The sequence below is a fragment of the Poecilia mexicana genome, unplaced genomic scaffold (assembly GCF_051168715.1).
Source record: "Poecilia mexicana isolate PSO_F unplaced genomic scaffold, ASM5116871v1 scaffold_8, whole genome shotgun sequence".
Lineage (NCBI taxonomy): Eukaryota > Metazoa > Chordata > Actinopteri > Cyprinodontiformes > Poeciliidae > Poecilia > Poecilia mexicana.
Genome location: NW_028263377.1, coordinates 24,075,832 through 24,095,050, shown reverse-complemented (window position 1 = coordinate 24,095,050; position 19,219 = coordinate 24,075,832). Strand labels below are relative to the sequence as shown.

General features: G+C 35.7%; 1 protein-coding gene across 2 annotated transcripts; it reads right to left on the bottom strand.

Annotated features, from left to right (window-relative positions):
- Window positions 1-84: 84 nt before the first annotated feature.
- On the bottom strand, window positions 85-16,526 carry LOC106929607 (uncharacterized). 2 transcript variants are annotated; one of them, XM_015006654.2, is made up of 23 exons: window positions 16,341-16,526; window positions 14,876-14,923; window positions 14,740-14,766; window positions 14,215-14,274; window positions 14,081-14,113; window positions 13,351-13,425; window positions 13,201-13,278; window positions 12,142-12,171; window positions 12,019-12,063; window positions 9,580-10,356; window positions 8,659-8,709; window positions 8,536-8,583; window positions 8,386-8,436; window positions 6,630-6,683; window positions 6,414-6,449; window positions 6,270-6,311; window positions 5,646-5,690; window positions 3,299-3,340; window positions 3,072-3,128; window positions 1,849-1,923; window positions 1,616-1,648; window positions 1,493-1,531; window positions 85-146 (listed from the first exon to the last, which is right to left on the bottom strand). In XM_015006654.2, exons 1-23 carry the CDS (start codon window positions 16,405-16,407, stop codon window positions 85-87), a joined length of 1,875 nt encoding a protein of 624 aa, XP_014862140.2. In that variant the 5' UTR covers window positions 16,408-16,526. The 2 variants fall into 2 exon arrangements, with proteins under 2 accessions (XP_014862140.2, XP_087863875.1); XM_088007749.1 differs by lacking the exon at window positions 9,580-10,356 and having other exon boundaries at window positions 16,341-16,509.
- Between the last annotated feature and the right edge of the window lie 2,693 nt (window positions 16,527-19,219).

The window sequence follows — 19,219 nt, the reverse complement described above, 5'->3', positions numbered from 1 at the left end:
CTAGCAATACTTTGTAAACAAATAATCTGTATATTTAATGCTAGTCGTAGGATCCCAGAAAGTCAGTTGCAAGGTTTTATCATACTAACCTTTGTAACCGTTACCAAGGCCAGCATTCAGTCCATCATATTTACCAGTCTGATCCACTGTGAAAATAAAACACCCCAGTTTAAAGTCCTTCAAAGTAAAATTGAAATCTGAAAACGGTTTAATCCAGAACACCAAATAAAACACACAAATATTTTTTCCCCTCACTGTCTGGAGTTAAATACGACCAAATTTCTCTTGTTTTAGGTCAGTTGGAGTTACAAAAATAATTTCTATTCGCTAAATGCCAGAATAATGAGAGAAAGACCAGAGCTGGGTAGAGCAACCAAAATGTGTGCTCACGTAAGAGCAGCACAACTTCAACATATGTTTACTCAAGTAAAAGTAAAAAAATATTTTGTAAAAAAAAGTCTACTCAAGTAGCTAGTAACTGATCAAAACATCAATCATGTAATATTTAAAAATTACATAAGAAGGACGGAAATGTAAACATATCTGGAAATTTTGGCTGTGTAATGGCCAAAATTGTGTAATGACCAAATGTGTTGGAGCTCTGCTTGGGTTGCTAGGTAACGGGGCTGGGCTCTGCTGGGGTTGCTAGGTAACCACACAGTGTCCAGAGGTGGGTAGACTAACCAAAACTTGTACTAAAGTGAGAGTAGCACTACCTCAACATGTTTTTACTGAAGTAAGAACAAAAGTCACCATCCAAAAAATTATTCAAGTAAGAGTAAAAAAGTATTTGGTAAAAAGTCAACTCAAGTATTGAGTAACTGCTCAAATAAATAATTTGTTTAAAGATTACATCATCAAATGGACCAAAATATAAAGTTATGAAGAGATTTTGGTATTTTAGAGAAGCTAATTCATATAAAAAAAATACAAAATCAGGTAAAATAAATATTTTTCCAAATCAATTTCTTTAAATACAAAATTTATGAAACTTTAACAAAGGTTTGTATCTGTGTCTGGTTAATGTTTGGTTAAAACCCGTTTGTTTCTCATTCAGTGAAGTTTCTCACAGTTGGAAGATAATCCAGAAATTTTATTAAAGTAAAAGTAGCAATACTTCTTTATAGAGTTAATCAAGTAAGTACAGAGTAGTAAAAATACTCCTAAAAGTTATTTTTTTTTCCAAAAAAGTTACTGAAGTAACTGTAACTATCTAACTCTGAGAGAGAATATGTTAAACTCTGTAAGCTGAAAGGCTATAATGCATCCATAAAGAGTTTCATTTTCAAATAAAATGTTATTTTAAGGCTCATTGTTTTGCTATCAACAGATTTCTGAATGTTTGAGTCAACAGAAACACTAAAAACCAACTCATAAGGAGAAACGAGAAACTCATTTTCACACTCTGCGTCATGCAAGAGCACAGCTGCTGAAATCACAATGAGTGGAAGTTGATCAGCTTAGAGGAAGTATCTGGTTTTTACTGACTTACCCAGAGCATCCTGAGAGGCTCCGAGCGCTGCGCCGAAACCTTAACAAGGAAACACAACCAAACGTCACACTTCAAACGTGAATCAAGATTAAGCATCAAAATTAAGGTTTTGCTAAAACTCACCTGTTTGTTGCGTCCCAAATCCTGCAGCAGCACCTAAACCAGAAAGGAAATAATTAAAATCAGCTAGATATCATCATATAAATAAATAATCGTATTTTTTTTCCTTTTTAGAGACGTGTTTTTAAATGTTTGTCATAACCTCAGTGGTAGTACATCTGGTTTCAGAAAACCTAACTAACACCCCAGAGAGACGGCCTTTTTTCCGTCGTGCGCAGTTTCTCGCATGCTCTCACCGTATTTGCTGGCGGTTTTGGCGCTTTCAGCTGCAAGACCGAGCTGCTGAGCTGCATACGGGTATCCGCCATCGCCTGGAGGAAATAAAGCGACATTAGGCAATACTGAGAGGTGTGAGTGTGAAGAACAGAGGTTGTCATGGAAAAAAAAGAGGTTTTGTCTCACACAAACAAAAAGTGTGACATTCAACTTAAGATAGTGACATTCTCTCTGTTAAAAAAGAAGAAAATTAAAGTTTAAGACAAATAATTATTCATTTTCTACATCTGCATTTCAAAAATACTAAATCTTGCCAAGTATTTTTGTCTGGTTTCTAGTGTAAATATCTAAATCAGACAAAACTAACCCGCAAGTAATTTTCAGCACGATAAAGACGTTGATTTAAGTGAATAATTCCTTAATATTTATGAAAAAGTATTAGTTTTAAGTTAAATAATCTGCAAGTGGAACATTTTAAATGGTAGTATTATGTGATTTCAGGATTTTTATAGCAAAATCAAGTAACTATGTTACCTTCAGTTGTTAAAAAAATACAACTTAAAAGAAATCTAACTTTGTAATTTAACACCTCGAAATTGGGCCTCTGTCCCTTTAAGGAACTCCTGCTCTTTCTGAAACTCCGCCTTCAGGAAGTCGTCACATGACTCCTCCATTAACCCTTTAGCAAAGTTTTTATTGGGAAGTATCTGATATAATGAGCCCCACTGGGTGTTTGCTAATTGCTGCTGGCTAGTCTGAAGGAGCTGAGTGGGGGAAGCGCTGCTCTGTGAGGTGGAAGCTTGGAAGCTGCAGCTTTGAGGAGGAGCAGCGCCCTGAAGGCGGAGCTACGTCCACCCAGGCGTTTTGTTCAGCTGAATGGATGAAGATTAAATGACTTCTCAAGCATGAAAGAATCAAAGCAACAATCCAGGTATGTTTTTGATGGAGGAATAACATCATAACATGATGAAAACGCTAAAAAAAGTTGATTTTACTTAATACTGCCCCTTTAACTTATAATATGGGGGAAAAGTCATGTTATATCACTTATATATTCTACTTTCTTATCAATTTTAAGGAATTATTGACTTAAATCCAGCTCCCATACCTTAGTGAAAACTTACTTGTACTTTAGTTTTGTCTTATTTCAAGTGTAGCAGGGCATTTGCACTAGAAACTAGACCAAAAGTCCTTGGTAGTATTTAGTGTTTTTGCTGTGACGAGTTGCACAGGAAGCTCCTACCTTCCAGTCCAGCAGGGATCACCGGAGCGTTACCATACGGAACCTGACCGGCTCCTCCTGAAAGGAAAACAACACCTGACTCAGGTGACTCATAACATTTCTTATCCTGCAGCCTACATGTTGCTTCAGATCCCGGTGTGAGACATGCTTGACTTCTGAGTCACGCTTGCAGAGCAGCATCTACTCATCATGTGACAGGAGGACGAGGTCGTTTCTGCAGCTCTCACCATATTTACCACCAACTGATTCCAGCCCTGCACCAAGTCCTCCTGCAGACAAATTAACAACAGTTTAGTGGAAATGTTTCATGATGAAGGGTGTTTTTAGCTATGTTCTGATACATAAAAATGTAAACTCGGGGAGCGGAGGAGTAACTTTTTTCTGCTTTTAATGTTTGTAGCAGAAGTAACGTTTACTAAAAACACTTCTGCCTCATTTAAATGGGGTTGTTTGCAGTATTTATGAGCAGTTAGCGTCTTACTGCTGAGTCATTTAGTAACTTTTCAGGCTATTTGGAGAAGCGCTTTTAATAACTGAAGTATTCATCTACAAACTACTGTCATACTTCCTTCTTTACCAAGTCTACGCTCTCAGTAAAGACATTTTCAATTTAAATATTTAAAAAGGGGAAACAAGTTATTTTGTAAACATATATGGAGTGTTTTACAAAAGAGGAAGACAAGGTTGAATTAGTGCAAATATGCATGGTGTCACTCTGGCCACTCAGACTGTTAAAGGGGACCAAAGTTGCAAAATTCACATTTTGCACGATTTTGTGCTTCCATTTGCATCTCAACTGCCACTAAAAACAGCCAGGTGCTTAAAAATGCCAGCTGTTTTTTTGATAAGTCACAATCAATGGGCACTGCGCCATTACCTAGCATCGGTGCCGAGCCCGAGCCCAGAGTGTTACCAACAACCCCAGTGGAACTCCAGCATGTTTGGTCAGCTGTACAATGGCTGCTGGAAAAGACAAGTGCTTTGCTGTTGACTTACTATCCAGAAACCACTTGCTGCATTCTTGTTGGTTGGGCAGGAGGCTCCACTTATGCTTCTCAAAGGTATACTGTTGTATAATTGTACGTCTATTTGCAGCCATTTTCGTGTGCGAAGATCAACCCAGATGATCCTCTACAAACCTAACTGCTCAGTGCTGTCTGGTCCTGTTCTGTTTAACATTGAACTTAATTTGACACATGCATATTTAATTTGATCAAAACCAGAAAAGAAGCCACTATCTTCACAGTGATATTTTTCAGTTTTACCATTAGTTGATGTTGTGTTTTTAAGATAAGACCGTGGTAAATATGGGTATTAATGCTTGTCGCTGTGAAATAAACAAGATTTAGTTCAAATTTGCATGATGTCAAATATCAGAGAGACAGAAAATGGGTCCAAGCTGTCTGTGTTAGCAAACAGCTAACCTGAAGGTAAATGTCTAGAGTTTGTGTCCAGGATGTGTGCGGTCTGCAGAGATATTAGCTGCCCTTTCAGAATCATGGACCTGTAGAAGTCCTGGATGGAGAGTAAATCAACCCTGAAGAACAAACAGGTCTTTCTGCAGACTTGTTTTTTTCTTGCTATGTTTTAAATTTGTGGTGAATCTCATTTTTACTATCTGCCGTCATCGTTTTTCAGATAAAACCATGGTGAATGTGGGTCATGAGATAGAGTAGCTTCACTACACACAGTTAGCAGAACTCAACAGACTAAAATATCATTATTTATTTAAAAAAAAAATAATGAACATGTTTTATACAGACCATTGACCAATCCTAACCTGTTAAATGAAACATAAGAGGTCACCTTTAAGCCTTTGGCGGCTTGAATCTCGTTGTTTCCAGTTCCCCTACCAACAATGAACCACTTTCCTTAGTGAACATATTCAGTCTGATTAGCTTCTGTTTTAATCCCAAATATCAAACGTAGCTGGTTTTATGATTTGCTTGTTTGTTTTAGATTTTTGGAACCAACTCTTGAATGAGCTTTTATGCTCACTGGTTATCTTATCAGAGCTGCTAGCTCTTCAAGTTAGCTACATGTTAGCTTCACTCCCTGATGATTCATGGACTCTTCAAACTTATATTGTGTTTTACTGGTCTTGGAAGGCAGCATAATGTGTTTTTGGGTTAGTAATCAGGCTAATAATTTATTATATGCCTTATTCCAAAGGGTAGAACAAAATTTTACATGTATGGTGGCCATATTCGATATTTACATCAGGGTTGGACAGAAACTTCTAGCTGAGTGCATTGATTTATCTGAGGTCACAATATATTGCAAATATAACTTCATCATAATATTGGTGCATTCAATATTCATATCACAAAGTACTGCTTAGAGTTCAAAAAATGTTGTGTAACCTAAGAACTTCAAATGTTACATTTTAAATCTAAATGTAACATTTGAAGAGAAGCATTTCAAGTACAAAAAAACCTGCTTTTTGAAGATAGTGGTTACAAATACCTACTCAGCACAACCCCACTTGGAACTAAAATATAAAATTTATATTGGCTCAAAAAAGTTAATAATAATAATTATGTACCATCAATTTCGTAATGGGTTGGTTCTTACCATAGCCACCCTGGACCGGTCCGGCGTAGCCTCCTGTACCGAGAGCTGAAACATCCGGAAAAGAAAGAATGTCAGTCAAAAAATAATTATTAAAAGCAAACCTTTTAATAAACCTGCGAGCAAGAAACCAGAAACCAAAGTGGAAAAAAAAACACAAAATCTTGAAATAAGACAAAATTAACTAAAAAATAACTTTTCAGCAACATATAGAGAAGCTTGTTTTAAGTAAATAATCCTTTAATATTGGTAAAAACATACTAGTTCCATTGGCAGGTCATTTCACTCATAAGACATTATTCATATGCTATCAGTGAAATAATCTGCCAATGGAACTAGTACTTTTTCACCAATATTTATGAATTATTGATTCAAAAGAAGCTCCTATTTCTTGCTGAAAAGTTATTTTTCAGTTAGTTTTGTCTTATTTCACAACCAAACTTAACTGGGTAAGATTGTGTGTTTTTACAGTGTACCAGAAGAAACTGGCCAGCTTCACAATAGCTACACCCAGTGGATATGTATCCATAAGCAGACAGCCTATCATTGTTTTTAAAGCTGCAGGTTAAGCGTCCAGCTGTTAGTGTCATCATCACCTGTTGGAGGTTTTCAACAGGTTATTGTTACCTTCAATCTTTCCTGATTTGCTCTCAGCACCGTCAGCTAAGTCTGCAGGGTAACCATAGCTCCAATTAGCACTAATTAGCTAATTATTTGTTAACTAAACCAAGTTTTACCCTTTTTTTCTCACCCATATGTGGATTTACTCACCTGCTCCGTAACCATCACCGTATCCGTTTCCATAACCTGTTGGGAGACGAAGAGGAAAGAAGGTTTTATGCCAAAACTTTCATCAGCATCTCTGTTCACAATCAAAACAAAAACTTTCAAAGCAAAATGTAGGTGTGTTTTAAGTGGACGTCAGTTTGGAAAGTGAGAATTTTAATGCAAGCTGTTCTGCATCTATATTGCTGTGTCAGCGCTTACCGAAGCCGTTACCAGCCATGGCACCAAGGTATCCCGTCACGCCATCACCGTATCCTGTCACAGCAGATTAAAAGCATAATGTACAGGATGCAATATGGGTACGGAGTCCCACCAGTGACAAAAATATGCTTTTATGTCTATATAAGGTGGTTATTTTCTAAAATATGTCATATAAAAAAGAAACAAATTACAGAAACAAAACTAAATACTAAATTTAGATACGTTTAAATTTCATTTTGTAGATGTATTTAATAGTTCTGTAAAATTTGACCCAAATTTTGAAATTTTGTTTCGTTTTCAAATGATTTTTTTAGAAAGAAAAATAATTTCTTTCTCTGTTTTTATTTAAATCCAGTTTAAATTGTGTGCTTGGTATGTTTCTTCTAGATTTGTGACAGTGGTGTTTGATATTTTGAGCTGAACAGATTTTTTTTTATCACACAAAGAAGCAAACTATGTGTTTTCAGTTGTATTCAAATGAAGAGACTTCATCTTAAGTCTTGACATAGAAAAGTGTAGAACATGAATTTTCATTTACACACTGCAAAAATACTAAATCTTACCAAGTAAGAACTTATTGACTTAAAACAAGCTCCTAAATGTTGTCTTATTTTAAGTGTACTGAGGTATTTGCATTAGAATCTAGACCAAAATTACTGTAATAATAATAAATTACTGTAAAAATCTGTTTGTTTTTTTTGCACTGCAGTATCCAAGTACACTACATATGTGGCTTACATAGACACACTGACATTTTTGGCACTAACAGAACCCCATAATGAAAGTTTATTTTGGTTTGTAAACCAGACTGGCTTCAAATCCACATGAAAGGATGATAAGTTTTCACTTTCAGAAGCTTTAAGATTCACCACAAAGAAAATCACAAGACGCTGAAGAGACAAAACTCTTTGGTTTGCAGGCAAATAACGAGTTTACAAGGCAAATCAGGAGCAGCCTCGGATTTTCTGCTGCCTCACCTGACATCAGGTTCAAACTGCACATACTTTTATTTATTTATCTACTTCCTTTCTCTTTTCCACTCTACCCAGAATATCTGTGACACTGGGTTAATCAGGGAACATTAGACAACAGAAAAATAAATCAAAATTAGAAAATAACTGCCGAGGTTAAAAGATCCACATTTGTTAAACAACTTCATCGTTTTTGTTATGACACCAATTGTCATGTTTTGTCTTTTTTTTAATATGTCCATTTTAATGTATATCTGTTTGTTTGGTTTGTTATTTTATTTGTGTTTCTATTGTTCATTCTTTTATCTGGTTATATATTTTGGAGATCAACACCCCTTCTGGCTTTTTGTTAGTCTGTAATTAAAATTAAAAATAAAAATGAAGAAAAAAGGTGTTTCAAAAACCATTTGACTCAGAAATAATCATATTTTATACTAATTGATATCTAAATAAGAGATTTTAACAGCTGCATTGGTTTTAAAATGCTTAATTAAATAATAGAAATATAGCAAAGAAGGTAAAATGAAGACTTAGAAATATCAAAATGAAGCCTAGAGGTGGAGTACCAGATGTTAAAAAATATCTGGAGGAATTAGAGCATCTTATAGAGAGAACTTTGGAAAATATTTTTTTTTTTATTTACATTACGTTCTGCATTCTCACACAATTTTTTGGATCTGGTCATGCAGCATAAAAAGTTCATATCCAGCTTTGAAGAAAAATGCTAACTGCAGAAAAAACCTATAATAATTTAAAAGATGTAAGAACGATTGCCACGCGCTCACCGTTTGATTTCCCTGATTGTGGATACGCGCCCTGTCCGAGCGCAGCAGCAGCTGGGATGTGGGATTCAGGAAAAAGAGAAAAACGTAGAAGTTAACAACCAAAATTTAAACAAATTTTTGAATCAGAATTAAATAAATCTAAAGACTAACCACTAAGTTTTCCAGCAGCCCCTCCCAGATAGGCGCCCTGTCCTAAACCTGTGAGAAAAACCAGAGAAATACTAAATCGGCTGAAAAGGAGAGAAACTTCCTGAGATGAAGGCCAGATGTTACCTGCTCCGTAACCTGCAGCACCCAGATAGTTTCCTGCTCCTCCGACGTAACCTGCAGACAAACCAAGAAAAGAAAGAAAAATCTCAGTTTGTGCCGTTAGTTCACCTGGAGGACTGGAGTCATTCTGGAGTTTCTCTAAACCGAGAGAGAAAAAGGACAGAAAACATAAACTGTCTGCAAGTTTGTTTGGAAGAAAAATGTTTTATTTGCAGTTTCTGCGCCAGGTGGAAACTTTCCTGGAATAAATCCAGAGAATCCAGAAACTGAAATGTGAGAAATACATAAAACAATAACAGACCAAACATGCCCACAGCACCACAGACCCTACCCCATACTTAGCAGAAGGCAAACTTGCTGTGTTTTTTGTTTCTTTTAGCCACAGATTCACTTGGGAGTGTTTGTTGATGAAAATTTCAACCTTCGTCTCATCTGATGAAATCAAGTTTTCGATTAAATTCCCTGTAGCATTTAGCAAATTCCACTTTTACTTTTATAATGGTAAGAAAAAAAATGTTTTTTTGTTGTTGTTATTGTTCTTTCACCCAAATACAGAGTTTTAGGGCCATGCTGACAAGAAGCTTTACCAAAGGTAAAAAAAACAAACATCAGTTTTATTCTCCTTGAGGCTTAGAAACTTTATCTCCATCCATGGATGAAGTCTGTATTTTTCATCATCAAAGGAACATAATTTTAAAGTTATTTACAAAACATTACAAAGAAAAAAGGCAGACATAAACAAAGAAGAAGAGGACAGAACAGGACCCTGAGGGACGCCATATTCTGCTGCTGAAGGGAAAAGAATATTAAATACATAGAAGTGCTGATGCATATTAAAGATAAGATGATAGGATTATTATCTGAGGGTGAATATGATCTACGAAAACATGAAAATGGTGGAAAAAGACGAAGCTTTTCTCTTACTTGCCGCCTGTGACTTTCTGTTTACATGTTCAGCTTCAGAAAGGAGTCTGGCATCTTCTTGAGTAAAACCGCCAACTTCCTGCTCCTCTCTGGTTAAGGTGACGCCCAAACTTTGGGCCCTGATCGTATCGTAGCGCTGGGATCCGTCTCTGGCCCTGATTTTGTCTTGAGCCAGAAGCCTCTGGAGGTCCTGACTGCTTTCTGGTGCAGTTAAAGGATTGATGGCTGCTTGACGTTGCACGGTGGAAAAAACATCGCTTCTGCCATCTTCACCTTGAGCAGGAAGATTTTTACACCCGAAGCGTTTCCCAGCTTTACCCTCCAAGGGACTAAAGCCCAACATTTCTGGCAAACCAGCAGGAGCTCCACAGTTTTTAGCATCTCGATTTGCCGTTTCTCTGGGATTGTGAAGACCAGAATTGTAGGAATCCAGACTTTTGGCGTCTTGATCAACAGGAAGTTGTCTGTTTATCCCAGCGCCTGCTAGCATGGCCTCATGACCTCCAGGTTCATATTTTCCACCAAGAATTTTATCCTGTTTATCAAGAGGAAATGAGGGTCTGAGATTTGATGGCCGTACGTTCAGATTGAATCGTTTGACTTCGATTCTTGCATGAATTCTGGGAACAGTCGGACCGAAAACGTTGCTTCTCCTCAGCAATTGTTCTCGCTCTCCAAGCATTTCATCTACAGCTCGGCTCTTTTCTCTTTTAAGATCCTGAGCTGCTTGTGCCAGACTCGCCCCTTCAGGTCCACCCAAATCTGCCGCAGACACACCTGGCAGAGAAATATCATCATGCACTCACAACTTCCTGTTTGGACAGTTGGCGCGTTTCCTGCAGAGGAAGACGCACTGACCGTCCTGGTATTTGAACAAGAACAGATTTTTTTATGCTAATAGGTGAAGCTAAACTCCTCCTTCAGACAACAATCAGTGCTTTAGATGCAAATTATTTGTGGTATGAAGTTAGTTTAGTTGGAAAATCCAGTTTTCTTCTGATTTTTAGAAAATTGTGAACAAAGAAAGGAAGAAAACTTTAAGAGTACAGCTTTATAACCCAACCTGAGCCGAGAAAAAGACGACATGTGACTCTGACAGACCAATCATTCACAAAGCCCAACAAACACCGACTGCATGATGACAACACATTTTATCCATTTACATAGTTCGTTATGATGAATAAACTCCTTAGGCACAATTTCTTTTAACTGTTGAAAAATTACATGAAGAGATGAATGAATGGATGGAGTTCAACAATACTTCTGAGAAAACCAAGATTCTTGTCTAAAAGGGCTTTTTATTAGACGAAAGTGTAAAGTGAAGTTTAATGTATTTAAACTTTAATGTACTTATGTTTTGCAATTTTAATGAGGCCACTGATAATTATAGCTAATCAAAGGAAATTCATTGTTATGATCCACAGCTGTCAGTGTTTTGTTTTTTTATGTTCCTCTTTAATTACTTCTGTGTTTATTATTGTTGGTAAAGTCTTGCCATACTTAGTTATTACCAGTAAGGTTTTGCCATGTAAGCTTGTTGTTATTGTCACTAAAGTTTTGCCATATAGGTTTGTAATTATTACCATTAATGTTTTGCCATATTGGTCAGGAACAGCTGTTCAAGAGGGAAGACACACAAAAGGAATCTGAATTACGGATGCACAAAATACTAGGCCGTCTTAAGAGAATTAAATCCAAATGTACAAGGAAATGAACACAAGAATAAACCGAAAAACTGAACACAATATGACAAAACCGTAGTAAGTTATTATGGTTAGACCTTTTCTAACCGTAATAAATCCAGAAGTAATTAGAGAGGATCACAAAAGAAACCCAAAACATTAAAACAACATTTCTCAGATTTCATCTAAAACACAGTTTAGCAGAAGATAAACAAAATTATCAAAAACCACGTTTTCTAACCCCACATGTCTGTTTTAAGCTGCAGTATCCACACATTGATTGATGCCAATGCAAACATGCAGAAGACATTCAAACATGTTCAAACAGCAGCAATCAGCAGTCAGCAAACAGATGTGATTTTCTTTTCAAAGAGAAACAGTAATTCAGTTTGAGGAAATAACAGAACGATAAATTTATGTGCAAGTGATGCATAAAGATAAAACAAAGAAATATTGAGACATGAACATGAACATTTGTAGATTCTTGTATCCCCTGATTGATAGAATATCTCAGTAAAACTTTAAATGAAAGCAGATGTGACAGATGTCTGTGTTTACACCTACATTAGTTATACTGACTGTATGCATTGGTAACAGAAAACTTTAGCTGCAGAAAACCATTGCACCAGTAACCACAAGGAAAAATGCTCCAAATTCAGGAAATTTGGGTAAAAATAGACGATATTGGAAATTATGTTTGTATAAAAAAAGCCATAAATTACAAAGCAGGTGCAGAGGATGAGGATTCAGTACTAACCTGGCCGTACTCCTTGGTACCCCATCCCAGGGAAAGCTCCATATCCTGGCATTGAAAACAAACCAATATTTAAATAAGGCAAGCTGTTTTGATGAATAATCATGGAAGAAGCAAAGTATTTACCTGGAAGTTGGCCGAGGCCTGCACCATAGACTGGAAAGTCACAGGAAAGAAAAAGTTGAAATCTGATTTAAAAGATGGATAAAATATTTCCTGATGGAACTCTGTGACGTTAGACACAAAGACTAAATGTTTTTTGTAGTTTTAGTAAAATGCAACAGAGACATAAAAGCAGAAGTACAGGTTTCATAAACAGTTTACCGTCAAAACAACAAGAATATCAAAATTTAACCCTTATGTGAGTGAAAGTCAAATGTGTTAAACTTAAGATATGGGAGGCAAATCCAGCCTGCCACAGGTTACTATGTGAGCCAAAACAGAACCTTCAAGATAACAATCATATGATCAATTATAATTTTATCAATCAAATCAAAGCAGTTTTTATCTGTATGCTCCAGTTTTTCACAGAACCAACAGATCCCTGCATTTTATTTTGAAGTAATGCAGCAGAAGCTGCATTTCCATTGACCATATAACTGCACAATTTGATTTTTTGAAAATAAATTTTGTTAATGGAAACACCTCAATTAAAAATAAAAATTCCTTGTTTTTCAATAAAAAAAAATGTGGATGCTAGGATGAGGAAATGTTTTTAAGGAAGTAATTAGTTTATTTCACAAAACTGTAAATTGAATCATTTTGTTGACATCACACGAATCACATGATCAACAACCGCATGTTACTGCTGGCAGAAACCATGAAGAAGATGACAGGAAGTAGTTTTGAGGATGATGGCGCTGAATGTTTTTTAATTCAAGTTTTTTCAAATGTTCAAGTTATAGTCTGTGATCGATGTGACTAGTAACAAAATGTCAAATTTTGCAAATATTTCTAAATTAGCACCAGAAAATCAGTGACTGCAAAAAAATCACAACAAAAAAAAAACATGAAATCCTGGAGGGACTGATCAATCTGAAAAGATATTAAATATTTAATTTTAAGAACTTATTGAATGCAGAGACAGCTATCCATAATTTGAAAGTTAATGGTTTCTATGATCTTTATTTGACCCAAAATAAGTGAATCACTCCTGGTGTAGAACTTGGTTCCTGCTGATCTTACCACGTTTTCCTGCCTGGCCCAGTCCCAGTCCGTTGGTGAGCCCGGCGCCCAGTCCCATTCCTGTTCCCAGGCTGGCGCCTGAAATCACAGGAGTGAGGCATAAATGGAGGCAAAAGGGGCAATTTGTGAAAAAGATGGAGGATCACCTACCGTATCCCACCGGGGATCCATATCCACCGGGCTTCAGGCCTCCTCTTCCTCCCAGTCCGAGAGATCTGTATCCTCCTGGACGCCAGTGGAAACTAAAGTTTGTGCTAGTTCACTGCCATTTGGTTCAATAATTTGACTCAAATAGAGAAAAATCATAATACGACTTTTTATTTTGCTTTGACATCAGTTTAACTTTATGTAAAATTCCCATTTTTTTTATGTTTTTGAACTTCCATTTGGCCTACATGCTTAAAAAAACAACCTGTCGTCTTTTGGTAATAAGTTGATGTTTTTCGGGGTCTGAAAAATGAGCCGTTTCAAAAACTACCAGAATGTTGAGTCCCATTCCAGGGGCACTCCGCCGTTACTTAGCAACCACAGTCTAGTTGCTAGGCTTGGGTTACCTAGCAACCCAAACAGAATTTGAGCTGGTTTTACCTCTAAATGCAGCTGTAAAATGTAAAATGGCTGCCTGCAGCAGCTAATTTGGATTTAAAGTGGCAGTACCCCATAAAGTAAAAGAAGCTTATAAAAGACAGAACCGACCAAACTAAAATATCAATATCTAAGGATGATTTTGTGCAAAAACAAATGTAATGAACGTGTTTTGTTTCACTCATAGACTAATCCGAACCTGATCAGGAAACCTTTAAAATGAATTATTTTGTCTTTGCCTTGACGTCTATCTGCTAACGCTACAATTATTAATAAGAATTTGATCTTAACTTACCAACACCAAGATGAGCCGCAGGATAACGTCCAACTGAGATGAAAATATAAATACAAAGATTAAATACAAAAATGGCTCTTTTTAAAGTTATTAGTTCACAGGGAGTGGTTTTAATCTGGAAATAAATGACATACTCCCAGTCTTCATTGCTTTTGTGCCATATTGGTTTCCTACTGCTCCCAGGGCTCCAGTAACTGGAAAGACAAGAAGACCGACTTTTTATTTGCGTTTTTTTTTTTTTTTTTTTTTTTTGTAAACAGGTTTCTGGCATCTATGTTTGCAAAATAAATGGCATTAAAAAAATCTACAATACTCATTATTGACCAGTAGGAGGCAATATTGTCAATATTGTAGCATAAAATTTTAAAGAAATAACTTTTTTTTCCATAATGAATGCAAATTCTCCAATAAATAAATTAAAATAAAGAAATGTAACTTGTATTAGAAAGTATTTATTTGGGTAGAAGAAAGGGGTTAAAACTGGGCAGAAAATGTAATTTGTAAATGTTTGTCCAAATGTTTAGAGTTTTGTTGTGTTTTTATGTTTTTGTTTACACAGAAAAATAGATGAACATACTCGAATAAATGTAATAAATGCAGCTTTTATGCTTTAAATGTAAGAGATTTAGTTGTGAACAGATGAAGACGTAAAGGCTGACCTCCAGGTTTTACTCCAATACCAACACCTGAAACAGAAATGAGACATTTGTCTGAATTACAAGCCCATTTTGATTTTCTATGTATGTTTCTTTTTTCTTAATAAAAAGGAATAAAACATTTCAGGAATTATCGTACCTCGAACTGGCAGCGCTCTCCCAAAGGCAACATTTTGAGGATTAACTCCTGGAATATAGAGAATGCATGAATACATAGTAACAGAAAAACTTTGCGAACTTCCTATTCAATCACAACAAACAACCAATATGCATGTTACTGTGGAAAGATTAACACACAGTGTACAGAAACCTGCAGGTGTTATAAAAATGAGATTAAAAGAAAACGGAGGATAAAATGTAGCGACTCTGTGGAGCTTTTAAGTTTTTCTCACAATCTGCTCAGATTCTTCCTGCCTTTGATTTGCAGAAAACAGAATATGAACCACAGCGACTGGCCGGCAGTCATGGAGCCACATATTCACCGCTTTGTCTTCTCCTCCTCAGTCTCACAGACATGATATTTAACAGGGAGGCGAGAGAAAGTCACTGAAGATCATTAATCAAGTTTTAACTGAATTTACGCCGCTTTTTCATCTCTCGCTTCTTCTGTTTTTGCAAATTCAGCAAATTTCTTGCTGAATATTTAATATCGTATTAATCAGAGGTGAGTAGGACGGTTCTCAAGTAAGAGTAACACTTCTTCAACATATTTTTACTCAAATAAAAGCAAAAAGTAGACATCCAGAAAGTTAAAGGAGTAAAAGAGTATTTGGTAAAGAAGTTACTCAGGTACTGAAAACACTGCAAAAACACAAAGTTTTACCAAGTTTTCTTTGTCCAGTTTATGCAAATATCTTTGTATGCTGGAAAAAAGACTAAACTAACTTAAAAGTTATTTTTCTGCAAGATGTAGGAGCTTTTTTAGCCAATAATTCCTTAATATTGATGAATAATCACTAGTTCCACTGACAGATTACTTCAGGAAAAATAATCAGCCAGTCGAACTAGTACTTTTTTTAAATCGATATAAAGAAGTCAGTGACTTACAACAAGCTCCCATATTGTGCTAAAAGTAACCTTTAAGATTCATTTCAAGTGTACTGAGATATCTGCATTAGAAACTATTCAACAATACTTTGTAAGTTTTTGCAGTGTAACTAATCAAAACATCTGATTTAATACTTAAAAATTAAATCATCAGACAAACAAAAATAAAAAGTAAAGTAGAAATTTTGGTATTTTAAAGACCAAAATGAAAATAATTCATATAAATAACATAATTATAAAATAACAAAATTATTTTTTCCAAATTAATTTGTTTTGTTATAAAACTCATGAAACTGATTAAAAGAGGCTTTTTGTTCACTCAGTGTGAATGAGTGAAGTTACCCATTCACACTGAGTGATGAGTAACTAAGTAATCCAGGAACTTTACTCAAGTAAAAGTACAGAGTAGTAGAAATACTCCTAAAAGTGCATTTAGTTACTCAAGTAAATGTAACTAATTTCTTCCCAGCTCTGGTAGTAATTCATGTTGAAATGTAGTAAAAATGTTTCCGTTTCACTGGATTTCAAACTGTTTGTTGTAAGTTTGTGTTTCTCACCTCCTTGCAGAGTTTGCTGAGCCAGCCAGAGAACCAGTGACGTCTGCAGCAGAGCGCGGAGCAGCATGATGGAGCCGGAAGGAGACAGAAAGCTGCTGCAGAGACGTCCTCACCTCTCATATATACCCGGGTTTTTCTAACGACACTCCCTCTGCAGCCTGACGCCTCCAACCGGCCCGATGTTTCCATAAGCTGAGGATCCATATGCACACACTGCAAAAACACTAAAGTATCTTTGTCTGGTTTACACTGCAAATATTTTAGAGCACCTGAAATAAAACAAACTAACTTACAAGTAAGTTTTCAGCAACATATAGGAGCTGATTTCAATACAATATTTGCTTAATATTGATGAAAAAATACTAGTTCAACCGGCAGATTATTTCAAGACACTTTCCCAAGTTATAACTTAAACAATCTGCTAATAGAACTACAGTAGTACTATTTAGTTAATATTAAGGAATTATTAACTTAAATTAAGATCCGGTTTCTAGCTGGAAGTTTACCTGTTAGTTTTACGAACTAGTAATTTCACTGCAGATTTTTGCTTAGTTTCTACCACACACATCTGAAATACGACAAAAAGAAACTTACAAATAACTTTTCAGGAAGATGTAGGAGCTTTTCTAAGTAAATAATTCCTAAATATTTATTTAAAAATACTAGTAGGATTATTTCACTTAAAACAAGACAGTAATCTGACAGTGGAACCAAAACTTTTTCATCAGTATTTAGGAATTATTTATTTAAAATAAGATCCTATAAAGTTATTTAACTTAAAGAGCCATTTTTGTCTCCAGTCCACCAATAAAAACTAATTCAGATCCACAAAACAGATTACTAAAGGAAACCAATTGATTTATATTTTTAAGCTTTAAAAATAAAGAAAAACATAAAACTTTTGAGAATAGAGGACAAATACATTTTCTTCAATGTGATAATAAAGATTATTTTCAAAACAAATGACAGAAGAATAGATGAATACTGGTACATTTTGTCTCTCTGTTCTGAAAATTAAATACATTTTTTCAAGAATAAGTGGAAAAACTGCCAAAATCTGCATTTGTTATTATTAATAATTATTAATAATATTGTAAAAGGTGAAAGGTCAGATATATACAGCACTAAGATACGAGATTGATCTGAGATATTTTTTTTTCAAAATGTGATGAGAACAAACACATTTTGACACAAATTAAAAACATTTTTATTTTATTTTAGCTGCTTCTTCTTGTCCTGTTTTAAAACTTTTACCTGTTTTTCTGGTTCTACTTCATCATCACACCTGTTAGAAAAACTAAACAAACAGGACTCTCTTTAAGTCGTTTAAATATTTAGGTAAGAAATTAAATGGAAAAAAGTGACTTCATATATTATATTTGTGTGCCAACGTTAGGGAGCAATTAGACAGAAAAACATGATGCAATGAATGTTTATAGGAAGGAAACGGGCCTCATTAAAAACCTATTTTACACAGTTTCCTTTGAAAGAAATGGGCTCTCTGACATAAAAAGGTGCATCAGACAAAAATCACAGTTCAAAATCTGAAAAACTTACCAAATAGTTTGGTTTATTTTAAGAGAAAATACACTTGAAATAAGACAAAACTAACTCAAATGTAACTTTTCATGAAGATAATTAGCTTGTTTGAGTCAATAATTCCTTAATATTGATGAAAAACTCATAACCAGATATTTTTCCATTTTATGCCAATGGAAGTAGTAATTTTTAATCAGTATTAAGCAAATATTGACTTATACCAAGCTATTTATGTAGCTGAAAAGTTACTTGGTTTATTTTAAGTGTATTAGGACATTTGCACTAGAAACTCAACAGAAATACTTGTTGGGACTTTGTGTTCTTGCAGTGCTGTATAAATGGCCTTTATGATCCTCTGTATGTTATGCTGCGGTGGGTCCTGTCAGCCATTTCTTAACGTAAAGTTTATGTCTTAAATTTGTGCACAGCAGCACTGAATGCAAACTATAGAACCACATATTATGATTTACCGCTGAGGGAAGACAGCTGGAAAACGTTCGTCACATGTGCGGACCACCGCATCGTCTTCCCTGGTGGTACCGAGAACAAGACAATAACACAACCCCCGTCTGACTCACCACTCCTTCATCCATGATTCACCTCTAAACATTCGTCTGTCTGCGTCTGCCTCGGCTGCGAGAGGTGGGTCAGCTTTCTGGAAGATGTCAAAGCTTCAAGATGGACATTAAAAAGGATTGAAGAGGAATAAAATGAGATTATGTTCAAATTCTACAGGCTCGTTTAGCTGATGTCAAGTTGCTTTTAATGGCACAGACTTAATATTTGAGCATGACCTGCACATCTTCAGTAGGGTTAAAGTGAAGGTTTTGGAAATGCTGCAAAACCGTTACAGGAAAACCATTTATTTGCCGTCATTGGTAGCTATGCTAACTAGCATTGGCGTTCACAACGAGCTATGCTAGCTCCAGCTTAGAGATTCACAGGCCTCTTGTCACTTTAATCCACTTAAGTTGGTTATATTCACGCCCCCCTGACTCCATATTTACACTTCCATACAGTTATACAATTATACAACTGTACATCTTTGAAAAGCAGAAGTGGAGACTCCTGCACAACCAACAATTCTTGTTGGTTGTGCAGGAGTAAGTGGTTTCTGGGTGGGAAGAAAACAACAAAACACCTGTCTTTTCTAGTAGCCATTGTACAGCGCATACAGAGATAAACCCAGCTGACCAAAAGTGCTGGAGTTCCTTCGGTTGCTAGGTAACGGCTCATAGGCCAATTGTGACTTAACAATGGGGATGTTTTTGAAATGGTTCATTTTCCAGACACCAAAAAAACACTAACTTATGTCCAAAAAACATTTGGGTTGGTTTTAA

Coding starts and splice junctions, on each gene's coding strand:
- LOC106929607 (XM_015006654.2), bottom strand. CDS start 16,407: ATGCTGCTCCGCGCTCTGCTGCAGACGTCACTGGTTCTCTGGCTGGCT. Junction 1,649..1,848: donor CAAAACCGCCAGCAAATACG/GTGAGAGCATGC, acceptor TTTCTGGTTTAG/GTGCTGCTGCAGGATTTGGG. Junction 147..1,492: donor AGCCTCTCAGGATGCTCTGG/GTAAGTCAGTAA, acceptor TTATTTTCACAG/TGGATCAGACTGGTAAATAT.